General features: G+C 44.6%; 1 protein-coding gene across 4 annotated transcripts in view; it reads right to left on the bottom strand.

Moving 5' to 3' along the window:
- The window catches only part of MYO9A (myosin IXA), a 188596-nt gene that overhangs the window by 140504 nt on the left and 28632 nt on the right, over positions 1-19460 (bottom strand). For all 4 annotated transcript variants that reach the window (XM_050712936.1, XM_050712937.1, XM_050712940.1 and 1 more), the window contains exon 2: positions 11692-12612. In XM_050712936.1, the coding sequence (XP_050568893.1) occupies positions 11692-12534 (843 nt within the window). In that variant the 5' untranslated portion in view covers positions 12535-12612. The remainder of the gene's footprint in view (positions 1-11691; positions 12613-19460) is intronic.

Raw genomic sequence — 19460 nt, 5'->3', positions numbered from 1 at the left:
TTTATGCATTATGAGACCATCGCTGTCTGACAGCAGTGATTTCAGGGCTTGCTCTGAAGCACAGCTGTGATGAGACACCCGCAACATTTTTTTCTGTTTTTGCAAATGATCGAGTTACTTCAGCAATAAGGACACAACTTACTAGAAGGCACCCCTACCTTTTCAGAGCCTTAAACTAAATGGCAGAGCATTATTGCCAAAGCTCACAGAGTTTATTTTCAATTAAGGAGTGGATACAAGCCTTGCACAGAAGGGCATTTAATTTCCTGCTTAGGGGAGGCAACCCAAATCTTCCCCAGCTCCATCAGACACAGCCTACTCCACCTACCAGGCAGCTGATTCATATCTCTCCCTTGAATAATGCCTTACAAGAAGTCTCATTGTACTCACTTCAGAGCTCACTTCTTATCTGCAGGGTGAGGAGCATTTACAGTCAAGACGAGGATCTGCAGAGTCTGGAGAATTCAGAACGCCAAGCTGGCAGCATATGCAAAAGGGCAGAGAGGGGCAGAGTCGTCGATCAGGCTGCAGCACTTGGCAAATGCAAGCTGCACACAGCAATATGGTTCTGCAGGTTGTAAATAAAGTGGGGTTTGCCCCACTCAATTCAGAGGTGGAAGAAATGCTGACTTGCCTGATATTTGTCACTAAATATCTATTAACAGCAGCAGACGCTCTTTCCTCTGACATTTTCATTTATGTTTTGGAAACAAACAAAAAAACACCAGAATTTTCTGCTCCTCAGGATGACTTTCTAGAGCAACAAGATCTCCTTCATTAGAAGCCACCAGTGCAGCACATAAATTCAGTAGTTTCACAGTGAAATTTGGAAGCTGTGGGAAGAAAATCCCTAAATGAACCCCACACATCTGTAGCGGAGAGACTCAGCATTGCCCCCTGTATCTGCCCCCGCCAGCCTGCGTTTCTATAACTCCAAATATAAAGAAAGCAGGAATTCTGCAAAAGAGAAACTAGTTTCATATTTTATTAAAATTAGCTTGGTCTCTTCCTCAGTCAGTTCAATGTGAGCAAGGAGGGAACAACAGGGATGCGGTGTACTACCAAGCAACTATGAACCATTATAAGTTGCCTATCACAAAAAAATGTAAGAACAAAAAAGGTGACGTCAGAATTTTATCCTTTCCTCCAATTTCGGTAGAATTCCACAGAACAATGGCATTGCTGACGCTGCAAGGGTCATCTGTAAATTTTAATTATTTTGGAAACCAGAGGCTGGACCAGTTTTTGCATGTGCAAGCCCAGTCACGGCTATCGCTGGCAAGCACGCAGCATCACTCCTTCCTCAAACTCTCCTGAAACCACTTCCACTTCCCAAGGCAGCCCTCAGATTTGAAGCAGATGAAGGCTTTAACACTTGGCCCTCACCTTGGACACAAGCATTTTTATTCACCTGCTTTCATTCTCATCTGGTGTCCCTCACGCAGCTCCTTGTCCAAGATCCTGATGAAAAATAAATAAGTACATCTGCCTACTTTGGGGCAATCTGCAGATATTTGATCCCTACCACAGTTGCTGCATAGGAATCCCATGTCTCTGCTTTCATTCCGTTCAACCAAACACAAGGATGCTACAGGTCTGGAAAATGCTGACAAAATACAACCACATTTTGTTATTGCACTATGGCCAGAAATTGCTTTCAGAACCAGAAATTGCTTTTTTTTCAGCTTTCTCTCCCTGCCACCAAACTCATCCTCTTCCCCCACAGTTACTGGTACAGCCACCCATTTTCTGAGACGTGCTCTCTCTCTGCAAAACCTCGCTTTCCTGGAAGTGGCAATGAGGGGAGTTTTTGACACAGTGAGGGCCTTTCAAACAAAGTTACAGATTTTGCACTGCTGGGCTGAATGTAATAATTCTTCATTCACTGCAAGGCACCTAAAATATATAAAAATAAATTTCATGCACTCTTTAATTTTTTCTTAATCGCTTTTTTCTTGAAATTCATACTTTGTGTGTGGCATTAGCACTTCTTAAGTATTTTAATAGGAACTGCTTGACAACCATTACACCCTGCTACCAGTCTGCCCATAACAGACTGTACTGCCCCACACTAAATTGACCACTTTGATAAAAGTATTTAACACATCCAAAAATGCTTAAAAAATCAGAAATAATCCTGATTCCTACTTCTCCTAGTAGGACTAGTGGATTATATGGTTTCTCAGTACCTTTTGTAATGAAGCTAACTGACACAACCAGCCCTCATGACTGTAAGTAATGGTTCTCCATAACTGCAAACTGCCCTGATTTGGCTAAGTTTGGAACATGATTTCAATTCTTAAAAAACATTGCAACATCTCTGCTTCTATTCTGGCTTTACCCACGCTTGTTGTCAGGGTTAAGACTCTTGAAAACTGAAACACATCCTCTGAAACCTGCTCGGCTCTCGCAAGAAGGAACTGAATTATTCATCTCGGGTCTGGACGAGCACACCCGCGGAGGATGACTGCTGGTCCTTCCTCTAGGCGCCGTTCATTGCATCGGCTCTGCAGTCATACCAAAAATGTTAAGTGTCACGTAACCATAAGCTGAGTTTTTATGGAACTGCTGCAGGGTTGAAAATAGGAAACCCTTACTGGCTTAGCAGCAGGGAGCACAACAGCAGGCAGCGCGCCAGTGGTGCTGCCTGGATCAAAATCACTGACAGCAGTCAGCACAGACTTCACATAGTCCAACAAACCCCCTAAAGTCCATCCAGACCTACCACACTGATTTCTGACGCCAAACGAGGGATTCCCTGAGCTCCAGGTGACTGAAAGCCATGGGCCAGCAGGGAAGCATCACCTGCCCTGCTCACTCTGCTTCCCAAGGACACGAGGAAGGATGATGTGAAACCTTCATCCCGCAGCCTAGACTTCCCAGCTGTAGGGACGGAACGGGACCTTGTGGAACATTATTTGGGGGAAGGATTGTTCCCTCGCCCTCTCCACATGCCCAGCTTTAACTGGGCTTGACCTCCAAGCAATATTTAACTTTGGGGGCTGCAGCAGCTAAGCAGCTACCTGCCTATGCCCCGCTGCGCTGCCCCACTCATTGATCTGATTCCTGTTAAAACCGCCAGCAGCAGAGCTGTTTGGTCAGCACGTGACACACTTTGTTTGGCTTTGTATTTAGCAGGTGCTGGGACCATGACGAAGCAGCAATCTTCTCCGAGCTGCGGAAGAGACCAGAGCAACAGCAGACCTACAGCTTCAGGGCTCCATGAGATGGTGACAACTGCTCATTTGGTAAGTCTTGGTTTTAGACTTCTTTTTTTTTAAACATAAACGTAAATAACGGTCATTATTCCCACAGATGCTCATGTTCTACTTGCAGTCATTAAAGAACACGCTGACTTCGCTCTTCCTACAGGAAGATGTAAGGGAAATCAAGCAGAAACGTCGCATGGATTCAGCTGGCTCCCAGGTGGGTCTTCAAAGGGAACCTCCTGGCCATCCCCACCTGAGTTTCAGTGCTCCGAGACCGCTCAGACCCAAACAAAATCCATGTTTTTATCAGAGTACAGTGCAATAGGAGGCGTTCAGCCACAGGACCAGGTTGGGGCTCATCAGAACTAAAACTCTGGAGACACACGTGTGGACTCGGCCTTGGCTGCTTCCCTCGGCACAACAGCTCCCTGCGGTGCTGAACTGCTTGCTAACGTACACATACTATATATACACGCCCCGTAACATATGCTTGTGTACTTATCTTCTAATTCCCATCAAGGGCAGCTAGGCAGTACAGTACCTTTAAAAATAACAGTGCTTGCAGACCTGCCCCAGCTCATACAGAGAAGCAAAGCAAAGTAGGAACAGGAACAAAAGCCAGGCACGTGCACCCACTCTGAAAGCAGCCCTGGTCGCTTAGGTTTATACAGAAAAAAGGTTGATTTAGAAGAAAAATAGTTAATTAATCATGCTTACTCTGTCTCCACTGCACAGCAAAAATGAAGTAACAAAACCAGCTGCCATATTATAAATAGCAAGGGCAGGGAGGTTGGAACCAGATGATCTCTAGGTGTCTTCCAACCCAAGCCATTCTGTGATTCCATGACTTGAGGACACTGAGACTTGACTCCGAAGCTTTTATCTGCTGTCTTGGAAAGCAATGTGTTGGCATTCCCAGTGCTCAGGAGGATGCTGTAGCTGAGTCTTCAAGCAGGCAAGGGGCTATCACAGGGTACGGGTCCTTGGGCACCCCGCAACACGCAGGGTTTGGCAGCGAAAACCTGCACTCTCCAGAGAGGTTTAATGGGGAGCACTCGTGTTGTGTGCCTGTAACAGCCACATGGACAGCAGAAACAATTAAAAAGCCAAAATTCATCAACTGCTACTTTGCATTAATTACCAATTATTCTGTAACTAGAACACCATGGCTTTTTTCAGTGCTGTACCAACTACATAAGGGCTGGGACTCCTGCACCTCTGTTATCAATACTGAGTCCTCATGGAAGCCTCACTGAGCAGCAGCAGCTCGATCTTCCTTTAAAACATCACTTACCAGGTGCTATGTTATCACTGCACAATCTCGTGGAAATGAAAGAAAAGCTTCATAAAGTGTGTGCTTTCAAATTCAGGTTAAAATAAAAAGCTTAACACAAAACCAAATAACAGATAAACTGAAGAAATATACAGGCTAAGCCACTAGAAGAAAAAAAAACACATTAATGAAAAATCAACAGTCCTCTAATACCATATAACACTGACATGATTAAAAAAGATGCTGCTGCAAAATAATTCTGAGGGTGACAATGCACATGCTTTCAAACCAGAAGTATTAATCTGGATTCACTATGGTAGCACATAAGCATGAACACACGGCCCCCTGCTAGGGACAGACTTAGGATTATATACCTCAATAGAGGAAAAAGGTGAAACCCTGAAAGAATGAACGAAAACTAAAGAAAGAAGATAAAAATGGAAGGGTATGAATGAGAGCAAATGGCAAAGCAAAGCAATTTGCCCAGAAAAGATGGTGAGGGGGCTAAGGAACACAGGAGGGAGGACAAGACAAGGAGGTGGGGAAAAAACAGGATATTTGGACTTGAAGGTTCAATAGAAAGCACTGCACTCATCAAGGTCAGGGCTTTACTTGTTGTTTCAACCAGGGGAAACAAAATAGCTGCTTATTCTTAGGGGTAGAGAAAAAGGCCGTTTCCCATAAACCTGCTTTAGTAACTGATCGATTTTCCTGCAGCCACCTCAGGTCAGAAATCACCATTTCCGTCATTCGAACATAATAACGTGGCTTTTGAATTGGGGTAGTGAAATATTTGCTGAGGATAGCAAATAATGGAGAAAAAGAAAAGTCAAATTCCACCACCGATGCGGTCAATCTGGCTGTTCCACAGCCTCTAAAGAAAAAGGACTGAGCAATTCCGAACCAGAGAAGTGGATGAATGGCACACTCTGACACAGAGGCAGAAAGTGTAAAATATCACGAGCTAAAGAATAACAGCATTTTGGAAGCACTGCTGAAAAGCATTTAGTGCATGGGCATTGCTGTATGACTCCTTTGTGTCGCTGCTGCTGTCAGAGGCCTGCATAAATTCTTCTCACATTAGACATAATCTGTATAATCTCTGCGAGCTGTTTCCCCTCTGGCCTTCCCGTGCGTTTGGAAAAGGCAAAAGCAATGCTCAAATCCCAGCTGCTGCACCAAACTTCCATGCCTAACTCAGACCACACGAGATCAGTAATAATTGTACATACTACAGGCTAAAAGTTATCAAGAGCAAGCGAAGAGCGGATGTAAATCCCTATTTCAGATCTAAAACCTCTCGAGACACTTGGCACAAACTCATGACTTGAAATGCTGCGTGCAGTTGGCTTCTGGTGACAACCTTGTCCCGTGCTGCTCAGGTACCCCAAAGGTCCAGGACATGCCCAAATCTTGGAGTTCACTGATTTTTTGCTCCATTCAAAAGCTCTTTGTTGCGCTCTGAAGCATTCAGAAGCATCTACTGCACTTCTGGCAGGGAAGCAGTGTTTTCTCCTAGCCTCAGCCAGCTCCTCAGCTGCTGCGAGCAGCTCCCTGGCTTGACTCAGCTCAGGAAGAGGAGGGACGGAGCCTTCTCGTGACAATGGCCAAGTTCTATACAATAAAATTAAATACCTTTTAATTGCTGCTTACATATTCCTCCAGCAATCTAACAAGTAGAAGAAAAAGAAAAGATGCTAGACTTCCAGGCCTAAAGGTTGAAGCTGTAACTTTCACAGACCTGCTGGAGGTGTAAAATTGTTTCAGAAATTAAAAAAAGACATTGCTACGGTGCTGTTCGTAACATCTCAGTACAACCCCCCACCTATTGGGAAGGCACGTAGCATTGCCACCACTACGAAAGGCTGGCTGTTATTTTCTAAATGCAATTCAAGCCACCAATTCTTTTTATTTTTTTTTTTGGCACAAACGATGCAACCACACATCAGTGAATGACAGCAACAGCTCCCATCCACAGCCAGCAGTGATCGTTAGCCTGTCACAGAAACATTTCTTTTTGTTATTATTTCTTTTTTTTTTTCAAAAGCAATTGAGAAATCCCCACTGGGACATTTTTAAGATGCATGCAAACAGCTGCTTAGAAAACACGTCTGGTTTTCGTAGCTGCAGTGCTTCTTGCGACAACTGAGATGTCAGCAAAGCTCCGGCTGCTGGATCGATCCGGCACAGGCTCCTGGAGCTCCGGGCATGTCCCAAACCTGCCTGGGGACATGTGGCCATACCAGGGCCAGGGGGCAGTTTACTACTGTTTGCATTTATACTGAGAAATAAAGAAAAATCACATGGTCTGATAAATCAACTTGCACTCAGGCCACTCCAGTGAAGCTGACACGTGCGGTTTGTCTCTCGCTGGGTTCTGAGCGGAGGAGAACACTCATGATCCTGCTGGGGCTGGGCTTTCCACCTCTACAAGATTTAAGACTATGAAAATACAAGTTCATCCTGATGTTTTTAGCTAATATAATTAAAGGGAAAGCAGCATCTTCAGCCACTGTCATAAACAACTTTTTAAAGTTCATATTGATTAGAAGTAGAATGAAATGATAGTTAACAGGAAAATGCTCCTGCATTACAACTGTACATACAAGATTTCAAATGCTGCTACCATTTAATGGAAAAATCTGGAAGAAAATCCCAAGAGTGAAGTTACTGCCACGTCACAAAGATCAAGCGTCTACGGTATGAACTTGAACTCCTCCATTAAATGCTTTGTAAAAACCAAACATGCATTGTCTACAAAGCTGTTGTGTACCAGCTTGCAGAGATCCACCCCCAGAAGTTAACAGAAAATACAGGGGTGCTTCCAAACAGACTTCTTCCTTCTCCTCAAGACCCATAGCAGTGGATAATGACTTTCGCAAAGCCAAAGGAACGCTTTCAAGAAATAAAATAAAATCCAGTTAGCCTCCCAAAGTTTGTATGGACACTAGGAAAAACTCTTCAGAATTTTTAAGCATTCCTAGCCTGAAGCCACTGTAAGAAAAAAAGGAAGACCTGACCCTCTTGCCTTCCTCCTCACCCTGCTGAGGCAGCCACCAGGAGCAGGCCTCCCTACCTGAAAAGAAAATCCATAACATTCCACTAGGTTAAAGCTAGGACTAGAGGATCTTAGAACCAACCTGAAAGCCTCTTAGAACCAACCTGAAAGCCTCTATGATTCTATGAAGGTGAGCCACCCAAGGGCTATTTTCCAGCTGGACATTCCCTGAAGCCACTAGCCTCTGGCTCCCAAGGTTTACACGACCATGATCCGTCTCCAACAGACCTTGACGAATGAGAGTGAAGCGTGGCTGTGGCATGCATTGCACCTTTCAAGTCAAGAGTTCCAAGGAAAGAAAGACAGGAGACCTAGGTTTCCTGGTCTTCCCCCAACACGGAAAGTAATGAAGCCCCGTTTGCAATAAAAATGTCTAATGTTCTCGACAAGTAATAAGCCCTTGAACTATTAGCGCATATCTAAAATCTTAACTTCACCTTCATACCTTGCACCTTCGGGTTAGTATTTATATAAAACACTGGCACAATTTCCATCTCTTATTTAGATAGGAGAGAGAGATCTAATTTCAGACAAGCTCGTCCTTTTATATGCTTGAGTCTTAGCTAATTATACCCTAGCTCAACTATCTGGGAATTAAAGTGGGTCCCATAATTTCTCCCCATTGACTCCCCTGCTGCAGAGATAACGCACTATTAAAAACCTCCCCTTGAACAGGAATCGGATCCCACGTAACTTCTGGAGCTGCAGTTCGCTAACTCCATGCTGGAGAGCCACAGCTTAGTGGTTCTGAATAAATGCTTCGTGTGCGGTGTAAGCAGCAGAAACGGAACCAAGAGCAAGTGCCTATTTTGTTGCATGCACATTCTTCCCAAATATTCCATAATTTCTGTCAAAACCGGCAAGCTTCAAGTCCAAACCTAAGTTGGAAAATGGCCTGGTGATTACAGCATGGAGAAGAACAGGTTTTGATGCTGAACAACGTGTAGGAAAAAAAACCACCCCAAAATCACTCAACTCCAATCAATCCATGACATCAGGCTTGGATAGTTCTGGCCGAGTAGCTCTGACCTATTCAGTTTGGACTGTGAGCTGTGAATATTTGGGTTAGCTGAATTAATTCAGTGAATTAATGCCATCAAGAGAGGCTGAGCAGCAGCTCTGCCAACGCACATGCTCCTGAAGATAAAAGAGTGAGGAGTGGCAACACTGCATAGGAAGACCTCAAGAAACCCACCTCTGCTTCCGTCTCAGGACGAAATATCGTAGTGGGACCCTAAGTGATTTGAACAGATTTGTAAGGTAGAGGTGATTGTTACAAAACTGGCAACAGTCATTAAAAGACCATATAATACACACAAAATACCTTAATTTTTCAGTGCAAGATAACTAGAGGGGAGCAATCGCTTTGCATGTGATGTTTATTCCATGGAGTTCCGCTATTTTACAGTAGGTTAGACACACTAGTGTCTGGAAGTCCTGCGATAACAGCACTTTTCTGTAGAGCAAACCTTTAACTGCAGCTTTTGGAATGCAAATGGAAGTGGAAAAATCTCTTGTTCTGTGTGTTGCTTATTTCCCTCAAAAAAAAAAAAAGAGAAATTATTGGAGTAAAATGTTTCACTAAAGGACATATATACAAACCTACATGCACACAAACGCCTGGCACACTTTCTTGATGCTTCCTTAAATAGTATCAGGGTTGGCATCTAAATGAAAAGTAACAATCTATATGGAAATTAAGCAGCGAAGCTATGCACTCCAGGTCCCTGATGGAGCATCAGGCTGAGCGTAATGAAGTTTTCATCTGTAGTACTGCATGAAGTAGATCAGAAACAGAACTCAATTGCACATGCAATTATTCCTCCGATATCTGCATAAAACACCTGAACTTAAGAACTGAATTTACAACTGAAACTAAATAAGGCAGAGCAAAACTTTGGCCAACTCAGCTCTACTGATACCCTACTGGAAAATGGACCTTCTGCAGGCATACTGTGGCCTCGTGTCCAATGCACAGTGCTAGCCGCCGCTGCATACGGCTCTTGGATGACACCACCACACCTAGATGGCAATAACAGCTTGCCTTGACAGCCATCCCAAAAAGCACAGCTTGGACAAGGCTCACAGGAATCTCGTAATGACCTCTGCAAGAAAAAAAAAAAACAACAAAACAATAGCCTTGGGCTATTCCAAAAGGCTAACCTGGGAAAACAGCGAAGCTGCAGAAAACCTTAAGTTGGCCACGCTTCCGCTCCTTCCATGCGAGCACGGCTGCAAAGACATTCCCAGGGATGGGGGGAAGAGCTCGTGCTGCTGGAAATGCTCTGCAAGCAGGCAGAGAGCTCAACAGGAGCGAACACACTCTGATTTGCTGTGCTCCAGCCCCGAAATAACAGAGGTCAACCCACCAACAGGTATGTTGCAGCACATGTGCCTCCCAAAAGGCAAGCCTGAGCCCAACACAATTTCATTTTAAATGAGCAGAAGGAGAGAGAATGAGAGGGTCCAAGAAGGCTTCTGGAGAAAGGGAGAAGAATGGGAAGAAAGAGGAAACGTAAATGAGATGCACAAGTTTAGCATCAACCACAAATGGAAGGAATCAAAAGAGGTCAACCTGCAACTGCTCTCAGGGTAACACAAGCCACGAGAGCCGATCTTCTCTGAAGATCCCTTTTTTAGGCAATTTTAGGAAGCAGGGAAAAAACAGAGGTATGCACATCTTATCTTTCAGACTGCTTGATTTGTGACTATTTTGAACTGAAGCGGCAGACCAGAAGAAATTCTGGATTAACCTGACTTTCTCAGAGCGACCTGGAGGCAGCTGAAGTGCAAGAACAGAAGCACAGCTGCCGGAGCTGAAGAATGCAAGCTTCTGTCCCCAAAGCAGAACCAGCCAGCATTCCCTGAACCATCAATGCTTCAGGGACAAATCCCAAGACAACTGTCAGGAATTGGAATATTCCCAAACAAAGTTTTCAAAATAAAATGCAAACGAACCAACCAAACTGTGAGTTTTACTATTTTTAGGAGACACGGTCAAAGCCATTTTTTAAGACAAGAAAATGCAATCCAGCATTTCCTTCTTAAAAAGAAAAACACACAGAGAAATTGCTAGAAGTTTGTAGCTAAGTGAGGCCAAGTGTCACCTCCTGTGACATCCATGCAGAGGTTTCACCATTGTCACTCGGACTGAGAATTTTGCTTGGTTGCCTCTTTGACTGAGGCAGCACTCACACAGACGCAGCCAAAAACACGGTTTGCAATAACAGCTGAACGTTCGCTTCAAAATAATCCACCGGGGAGCTGACTGCAAGCTTTTCTGAGGCGAGAGGAGTGTTTTCCCCGCCCGACAGCAGCTGCCTTTTCTTAGAAAGCCAGCCTGTGCCCTGGGTTTCGGGAGGGAACCTGGCCCAGCCGAGGCAGCTCTTTCACTCTGATGTGAGCCCACCGCCTGCACCAAGCCCTGCGCAGCTAGGCTGCACCAACAGAGCTCCTTCTGCAAGCAAAAATGGACAATCCTAAGGGAAGATGTTTCCAAGAATTACACAGCTGGCTCAAAGCAAATTAACTAATGACTACTCGTATCCCACCTGTAGAGTTTCGTATCTGTGACATTAATGACCCAGTTATCTCATCTCCTTTCATCACCAGGAGAAATCCTCATAAAGTACCCACTCACACAGGCTAAACCAAGCACTAATTATTAGAAAATAAACTTTTGACTATTAAAATCATTTTTGATCTATTCCTCAGCTCAGTCAAGCTGCGGGTACAGAAAACCACCCAAATGCGATGCTATCCATACGCTACCTGACGTCAGCTCAGTTTACAACATACTATGTAAGAGGCCACCATTAATTCATGAAAGGTTTTTTCATTTCCATTTTCCAACTGAAAAATCACTGAGATACCTTGGTATGAAAGAACACTTGAGTGAAAATACATGCAATAATAAATCTGTCAAAGCCACTCACTGCAATTCTTTTCCCTGTTTTGAATCACGTAGTGTTCCTTAGGCAGAGAGGCTACCCCCTCTCATTACTCATTCTGTTGTAACTCAGTTTATTATCAGTGTTTACTAGATAAAAACGTAATAAAACCACAACTACTTGGGTTTGTTGTGTGTGTGTTGTTTTTTTTTTTTTTTTACACCATTAAAAGTTTCCACACCACTATCATTTTCATCTTACCTCAAGCACTGGTCCAGCTCCAAGAATAATCTGTTCTACTCCGCTAGCAAATCCCTTCTGGCTGAGGGCAGTGAGGTGATGAATCAGAAAGTTTGTGCTCTGTGTTTTTCCTGACCCACTTTCTCCCGAAATCACGATGCACTGGTTCTTCCTCCGCTGAAGCATGGCATGGTAGGCCACGTCTGCCACGGCATAAATATGGGGCTCCAGCTTTCCCAGCTGATGGTTATCATACATTTTGACATATTTAGGATTATAAATAGGTAGAAACTTGAACGGGTTAATAACTATTAGGATACTGCCTACGTAGGTGTAGATTTTTTCTTGCTTAAAGCGGTTTCTGAGATTTTCCAAGAGCGTTTTCTCGTTTAAGTCTGGCAGGCTGCACAAGTCATCATAGTCCTTCTGCTGCGGCTGGGGCAGGAAGCCCCGTTCCACCATCCTGCGGCGCTCCTCCGTCACCCGCAGCCATGACTGCAGGCTCCCGTAGTGGATGGACCCATCGAGGTTCTTCTCCCGCAGAAGGAAGCGGTAATCCTCGCCACTTATCCTGTTCTCCAGGGCCATGCGAGGCCACAGCATCATGCGCTGGACTGGGCAGTCCGTAGGGTTGAGGATCCATTCCTCCCCACCGAACTCCTTCACTTCTGCAAGGACGTAACATTTTGTTTTCTCGAGCTGGAGTTTATTGATGAGCGAATCGATCACCTCAGCAGCCGTGGACGTTTTCCTGGCGGTGATGGGACAATAGATCGTCCCTTCTGCGATACTCCCGGGATATATGTGCAACGTGTACTCGCTATCCTCAAAGCGTCGTCTGCCTCCAACATCATTTACACTCATATTGGATCCTTTCCCATCAGTACCTGCACTGCATAGTTAGGACGTCCTGTACCTTGTCAGGTCATCATGTTATCAGCACTGAAAATGAAAAATAAACAAACAGGTTAGGTATTTTATCTTTATCTATGAGATGCAGTGCAACGTAGCAGCTAAGTAATGATACCAAGCACCTAAAAGTAACCGATCATTCCCAACTGACACCTGAAAAGAGAGCAGGGTAATATACAAAAAAAAACAACTTAATATACCAAAGCTGTGGCCAAAAATAAACCCCACCCAGTCAGCACGCATTTGACACCCAAACACAGGCTCAGTTCTAGCCGGACACAGCCACCCTCATCACCTCAAACTTTGATCAGTTTTTCCCTGACCCTGAGGCACCAAAGATGCAAGCAGACCCTCTGCTTTTCCATCAACATACCTTACTGAGAATAAAATCAACAAGAAAAGCATTATTTTGTGAACAACATACCAGACAGCACACCGAATCAACAGTGGCATTGTGCTCACGTCAAAAGTTGGTTTGGTTTAATCAGCATTACCAAATAACTTCTTGAGAATTAGTGCCTCTACTTCCATGTTCACGCACTGCATGAAAACCCAGACAAAGTATGGGTTTTCATGTATGTATGTTGTATATTTCAATGTATGAAAACCCAGACAAAGCTAACTGTGACTTTGGAAAACACTCCATGATTTTCCCAACGCTGACTTCCCGTGCACACAAACTATGTATTTTCTAGACACTCGAAGAGAACTAAACCTCTTGAGATTTTGAACAGTTGCATAAAATGCTAACTTACAAAGCTCTGATGTGTCACCTTGCAGGCACGTTCCAAACGAAAGGAAAATGCCGCCTTTGTCAACTCAAAGGCCTGAACAGGAATGCTGAACAGCATTTAGACTCTTGAAACAATGATTTGCCCAGTCACAAGTTTTAAAAAAACAGTCGATTACTCAGCTGTCACAAGCTTCACGCTGTCTCAGGCTATAAGACATCACACAATTCCTGCGTTGCTCTAAGAACACAAACTGCTGATATGCCCAATGCTTTGCTGCAGCACTAATGGGACCAGGAACTTGTATCGATTTAATTTACCTCCTCCGACCGCCGCTCTGAAATCCAGACTGCAGTAAGAATCACCAAGTTATAGCGTGTATTTATGGAACACAACACCTTCAAGTTGCAGGGTATTGCCACCCCATCAATGGCCCTTTTCCCCCACGAAGTCCACCTTCTTCCAAGGTGTCCACATTTAACACCAGATGTGAAATGTTACAGCCAACTCACTCGTACAATCTCATTTTCTTTCTCTCTTGCTGCTTAAAAACCAGAGAACTCAAACCTCCAGTGTTGAAACATGCAATGCAGATAACTTCCCAATCCCTATGAGAACAAGGCACCCCACCACTGGCCCCAAATAAAGGCAATTCCAGACTTAGAGGTCCGCAGCTCTCCAGAGATGGGATGCTGTAACAAACACACAACTCCCCTCAAAGATCTCCAAGTTATTCCAGCATGAAGACAAAAGAGAACCAAGGCAGGTGAAATTTAATACAGATAAAGGTTTGTGTGATGGACAACCTCACGCTGAGCTTTCCATCAAGCTCTGCCCCATAGGAGTGAGATCCTGCATCTATGACTGCTCCCTGACAGCACCAACAAGATGTTAGTAGTGGTTAAAAAGAAGAGGTCAAAGCCCAACTGGGTTTGGGGTATGCCTGAGCTTCAGGAATTCGGTGTTGGGAAACATTCAGGGGAAGCGTTTTGAATGCTCACCCTTTCCCTGCGCTCTTCCCAAAGTCACTGTTGGCACCCGGAGCCAAGGCCCCCATCCGAGCACCTCCACCCTCGTGTTCTGCAGCAACATGAGGCAGAGATTGGGCTATTTGTTTAATTTATTGCGCACGTTTCTGAGGTCCTCAAATGAAAAGCATTATTTTATGTTGCATTGTTTCTCGCTCCAATATTTCACCAAGTGTATTATCCCTAGCCACATGCTATTTGAAGCAAAGAAATTAATATGTCACAGTGAAATACATCTGGCATGGCTCCGCAGTGCAATGCTTGGTAGCAGGACATATATTATATACTGGGAAGGGCTCCAGCTGCTTTCCTATAGGTTTAGGCTACGCACAGATGCAGCAGAGATGATGTCAGTTAAGTGCTGGGTTGGGCTTTCTTTGTCTAGCTCCTCGACTCCAGTATCAGCCTTTCTTTAAGGAGGAAAAAAAAACACTTAAGCTCAGTAATTCCTCACCAAGATCTCACTTCAAAGCTTACAACAAGATGGTTGGCTATTTTTATTCAGGTTATCTGAGCGTATCGAAGGCTGCTGACTCACATGAGAGCTGCAAACAGTACTGCAAGTCAGCCATCCAGAGCAAAGCCTCCTTCCCTGCTGCCTCCTCCCTCCTCCAGATACTTACAAGCCCAGTAAGTTCTCCATAAAGCAGCATCAGCAGCCTGCCACTCTCCCCCACCTCCCCTAAAGCTTTCATCCCTACAGATGCTTACCCCACCTGCACCCAAACAGCTCCAAGACCGAGTGCCAAAAGCGCAAACCTCCTGCAGAGCCAGGGCCAAGTCTCCCGGAGCTGCTCCAGCGCCAAGAGCTTCCACCAACCACATAGAAATTCGGCAAGGTGAGAAAGTGAAGAGGCGTTAATTTGAGCCTTATAAATCCCAGGAGGCAGGCTACGTGATTTGCTTATAATGACGTTAAACGCGGCTTGGAGTATTGTGTCAGGTCAAAGAGACGTTAACGAAGGTAATTGCTTGTGGTCTCCCAGCCGCTGAGGTGCAAAAGCCTGGCTCTGCTCAACATCAAACGCGCCTCCAGCAGACAGCGAGTTTTAAAACCATGTCGGAGAAAACACTGCACTGAAACACGAGTAAATGGTAATTAGCAGGTGTCGGGAGAGGGGCTCTCTTCGTGAAAGGTGCTCTAGCAGACTGTCATAAGCAGCTTTTTTTTCTAACTAAACACTGTTTTGGCGTTCGGATGCAAATACTTTAAATATGGTCATGAAAAGTACAAAACAAGAAGAGGCGCTCTGCAATCCCTGACCACCTGCCCTACACACTGCTTTAATTACAGACATCCAGTGTCGCTGTGTGTTTGCATTTAAATGAGAGCGGATCAAAGATGACAATACATCTAAGTAGGCAGGCCTCTTACAAAAAAAAGCTATTATCTTACTAAAACAGGATGCCTGTCTCTGGACCCAATCAGTGGCAGATTTAGGAGTACCTGACTTCACCACCAAGCTATCTTTCAACTGCTTCACTAGCACACTGCCTTTGGCAAGGATGAAGGATGCTGATGCTGCAGAGACTGACAGCTGGAAGATGCATGACAAATAAATGCAAAAATCCTTGGCCAAAACGTTTGGATTATGCATTGCTGAGAAAGGAAGGGTTTGGAAATTTATGGCATTTTAACCTATGTGCTTTTATCTTAATATTTTCTGTATTTGTTTACATTTTCTGTATTTGGATGAAGACTCTTACTCAAATTGACCCTGCACGCTGATTTTGCTCACTTTGCTGTAACATAAATCTACTTGCAACATACAAAGCATGACCTGGGCACAAATGCGAGGCTGCAAACTAAGCCTTATGCCCTCCTACCTAACAAAGCAGATTCATATTTACAAGGAACACAGAATCCCATATAAAAATCACAACAAAGATCTGATGACATGCTGAACAGGTTGACAGAAAAAGTATATTAAAATTCTGGTGGTCAACTAGGCTTTGTGCATACACTGAACTTGCACATGGTGTTTTAAATCCACACTACAGGCAATCTTTCATTAGTTGACCACAGCTTACGGTACTTAAACACTGGTAGTAAACGTGCTTTCTTAAAGGAAACATATATGACTGTATATAGGGAGTGTTTTTGTATTGGAAAATGCATTTTCAAGCAAGTGTTATTCTCTAAAAGATATCAAATGAAATGCAATGGTTCGATTACCTTCGGAAGGGAACAGTGTTTAGACCAACTGGGACAAAGCCACTGCAACAAACCAAGCCAGGCCAGTACACTGCTAGCAGGATGCTCCAGAGCACACTGCTCGCTGTCTATGAGCAGGCACAAGGAAGCACTGCAAATTTTATGGGACCAGATAGGTAAAAAGCAGGGAGAAAAGGGGGCTGGGGCCTCTGCGATAAAGTATTTACCACAAAGTGCATGAATGGAAGCTTTTGGTTGTGCTGTTTCCTGCTTTTCTGCCCAGAAAGACAAATCTTAGTATTTCCCTTTTCAGGGACAGCGTAAGAAGCATGCAGCAAAAAGCCAAAATAAACTGTCTAGTGGAAGCATCAGTACCCGCCATAAATAATTTGAGACAGCTATAGCTTGAAATCATGGCCAGGGTTTGCCAAATACTGAATGACCAAAAAAAAGAGTAGTGTCAGTGTTGAGACTGCTAGAAGAGCAACTCTGGAAGCAAAGTTCACTTTGCTGTATTATAGCATCACATAACCCAGACAAGTGGCTACAAAAATAGCAAAACTTTCTCCCCCTTCCTAATCCTCAGACGACTGCAACGGCCCGGGTTGCTCAAGACTGACTGGGTTCACCCCTCCACTGGTACGTCAAAACACATACCATGTGCCGCCGAAATTCCTGAAATAGATAACTTAAAAATCCGAAACAGCCAATTTAAACACACTTCACCGTTTAACCTGAACATACTGGCCTGAGAGCTCTCTGAAATTCTCTTAGGCAGCAGCAAATGGTCCAGGCCCGCCGCTGCCTGAAACACAGGCAGAGCAACCCCCTGCCACGCAAGCATTACCAGACCAAAACGACTGTGACAGCTGCCGCTGGAAAACTACAGCAACCAGAAAGGCAGAAAAGCCCATCTAGATGGCAAACCTCTCCTTACACACGGAGGAGAAAAAATAAGGGCAGAGAGCTCCCTTCATTTACAAACAAAAATGTGCATCAGTCACACACAGTCTGGATGGTGTCAGTCATCCCGAACACGGTTATTGCGCGCAGTTTTACAAACCCATTCATTTGGCAACCTATACAGTGCTAACCCTCTCCTTTTTATGGTCTCTCTCTTCCTTGCTCACCCTGATTTTCTTCTTTCCATGATGGAAGAGAAATATCCCATGGTAGCTTAGTCAATGACTTCAGTGAAACTCTCTAAGAACCTCATGGTGCACATGCTACCTAAAACTAGCATTTCTGTGCTCAGGTATTGGTGCAGGGACAACAGGAGGTGCAAAGGGGGGTGCCTTGCAGTAAAGCTGTCTGCAAGAGCTCCATAAGAAGAGTTACATCCACAAAGAATTACAACCACCAAAGGAATTAAAACGAACGCAGGAAAAGTGAGATTTGTAAGTATTGTTGTGCCAGTTTGTAATCACAGGTCAAACTGAGCTCTTCAGAAGGCATAAGAAACTTGGAAAGCAAAGAACTCAGCCCTCCAAGATTCTCCATATTCAGAGAAAAGCTCTCTCAGATAAGTTTCAGGGTAGCTTATTTGGACTGTCAGGTGTCAAGCAAGAACTGATACGCGACTGCCACAGCCACCTAACAAACCTGGTGTCCCTTCACTTCCTGCACCTCAGCAAACCCAAACGATTCTCTCAAAGCCTGCAATCCAAGGCAAACTCGTAAACCCCAGAAGTTGTTTTTTTGGCTGTTATCGTCATGAGAAAAGGAGAAACAGCATTTGGCAGGCATCAACCTCCATCCCTCTGGTAGGGGGAAGAAGGTGGAAGTATTTCCACAAGCAGGGGTCACCCACCACTGCCATGCCTTTGGGGTCAGAGATGTGCACTCTGCCCCAAAGAAGATTCCCAGAATATGAAAGGATTTGTGAACACTCAGCTGAAACCATGTAAATAGTTCCCAAAGGTTTGCAGTTGCCCACGTTAAGTATAACCTAAAACAGGTTGCAAGCGCTTTGTGAGCTGTTCCTAAGCTCACTGGCTTTTTCATTGACTTGAAAGTTGAGAAAAGTCATCTCAGGCTTATTTTTCCTGTGTTTACATTTTTATTCATCACTTTCAGCAACGGCATCAGCATCTTGTCTATTCCATCCTAAATAATGAGGCTTACACCTATTTAAGAGGCCCATGGATACACAGAATACCTCTGCAGATGACTCCCCCTTCCAGAACCTGGAATTACCCCGCATTGAGGTTTTGCTATTCCCCTGTGCTCCAAGAGCTATGAACACTGCTCAACAGTTCCTCTCCTAGCAGCTGGAAGCAGGGCTAGGACACTGGTACCCATTAATCATCCTCTTGCTGATGTCTCGTGTGGAAATCTGTCAGATTACAGCCAACTGTTCTCCAAGACAAAATGAAAAGGAGAAGTATCTAGATATACACACCTAAAAAACCCACAGGAAAAAACTGTTGCAAAGCAAATCACTCCTAGAGACCGCTGCAAATGAGGAACTGAATTAAGGCATGAATAATATCACAATCACTTACTCTTCCCCTTAAGGTCAAAGCACCTTCTGTGCAGAGAATGAATCAGTGTTCAAGGAATTAATCACGGCCGCACCGTGAATGAAGCTCTTGTCTGCGGGGTTCCTGCCTCGCTCACTGGAGAAGCTACAGTAGGCACAGAAGAAGGCACGCTGTAAAACAGAAAAAAGGGACTACAGGAAGGCAAATTGCGGTCTTGTGATTCAGGCAACTGAATGAGAGAAGTGCCTTCCATCCCTGCTTCCGTCACACGCTTTCTGCATGATGCTGGGAGGCAAAAGGAGCGGTGCAAACAAAACCCGACGCAGACAGCCCCAGCTGTTCCTCTTTCTTGAGATCCCAACTTGAGTCACAGCAGCTGAAGCAGAGGCGTATGTTGCCTTTTTTGGGGGGGGGGGGGGGGGAAACCCTAATAAAAGCAGCTGGAAGCAGCGTCATCATCCAGCACCCATCAGCATTTCTG

The sequence above is a fragment of the Cygnus atratus genome, chromosome 11 (genome assembly GCF_013377495.2).
Source record: "Cygnus atratus isolate AKBS03 ecotype Queensland, Australia chromosome 11, CAtr_DNAZoo_HiC_assembly, whole genome shotgun sequence".
In the NCBI taxonomy this organism is placed as follows: Eukaryota; Metazoa; Chordata; class Aves; order Anseriformes; family Anatidae; genus Cygnus; species Cygnus atratus.
Note: the sequence above shows the minus strand (reverse complement) of the source record. Positions and strands in the feature narration are given on the sequence as shown.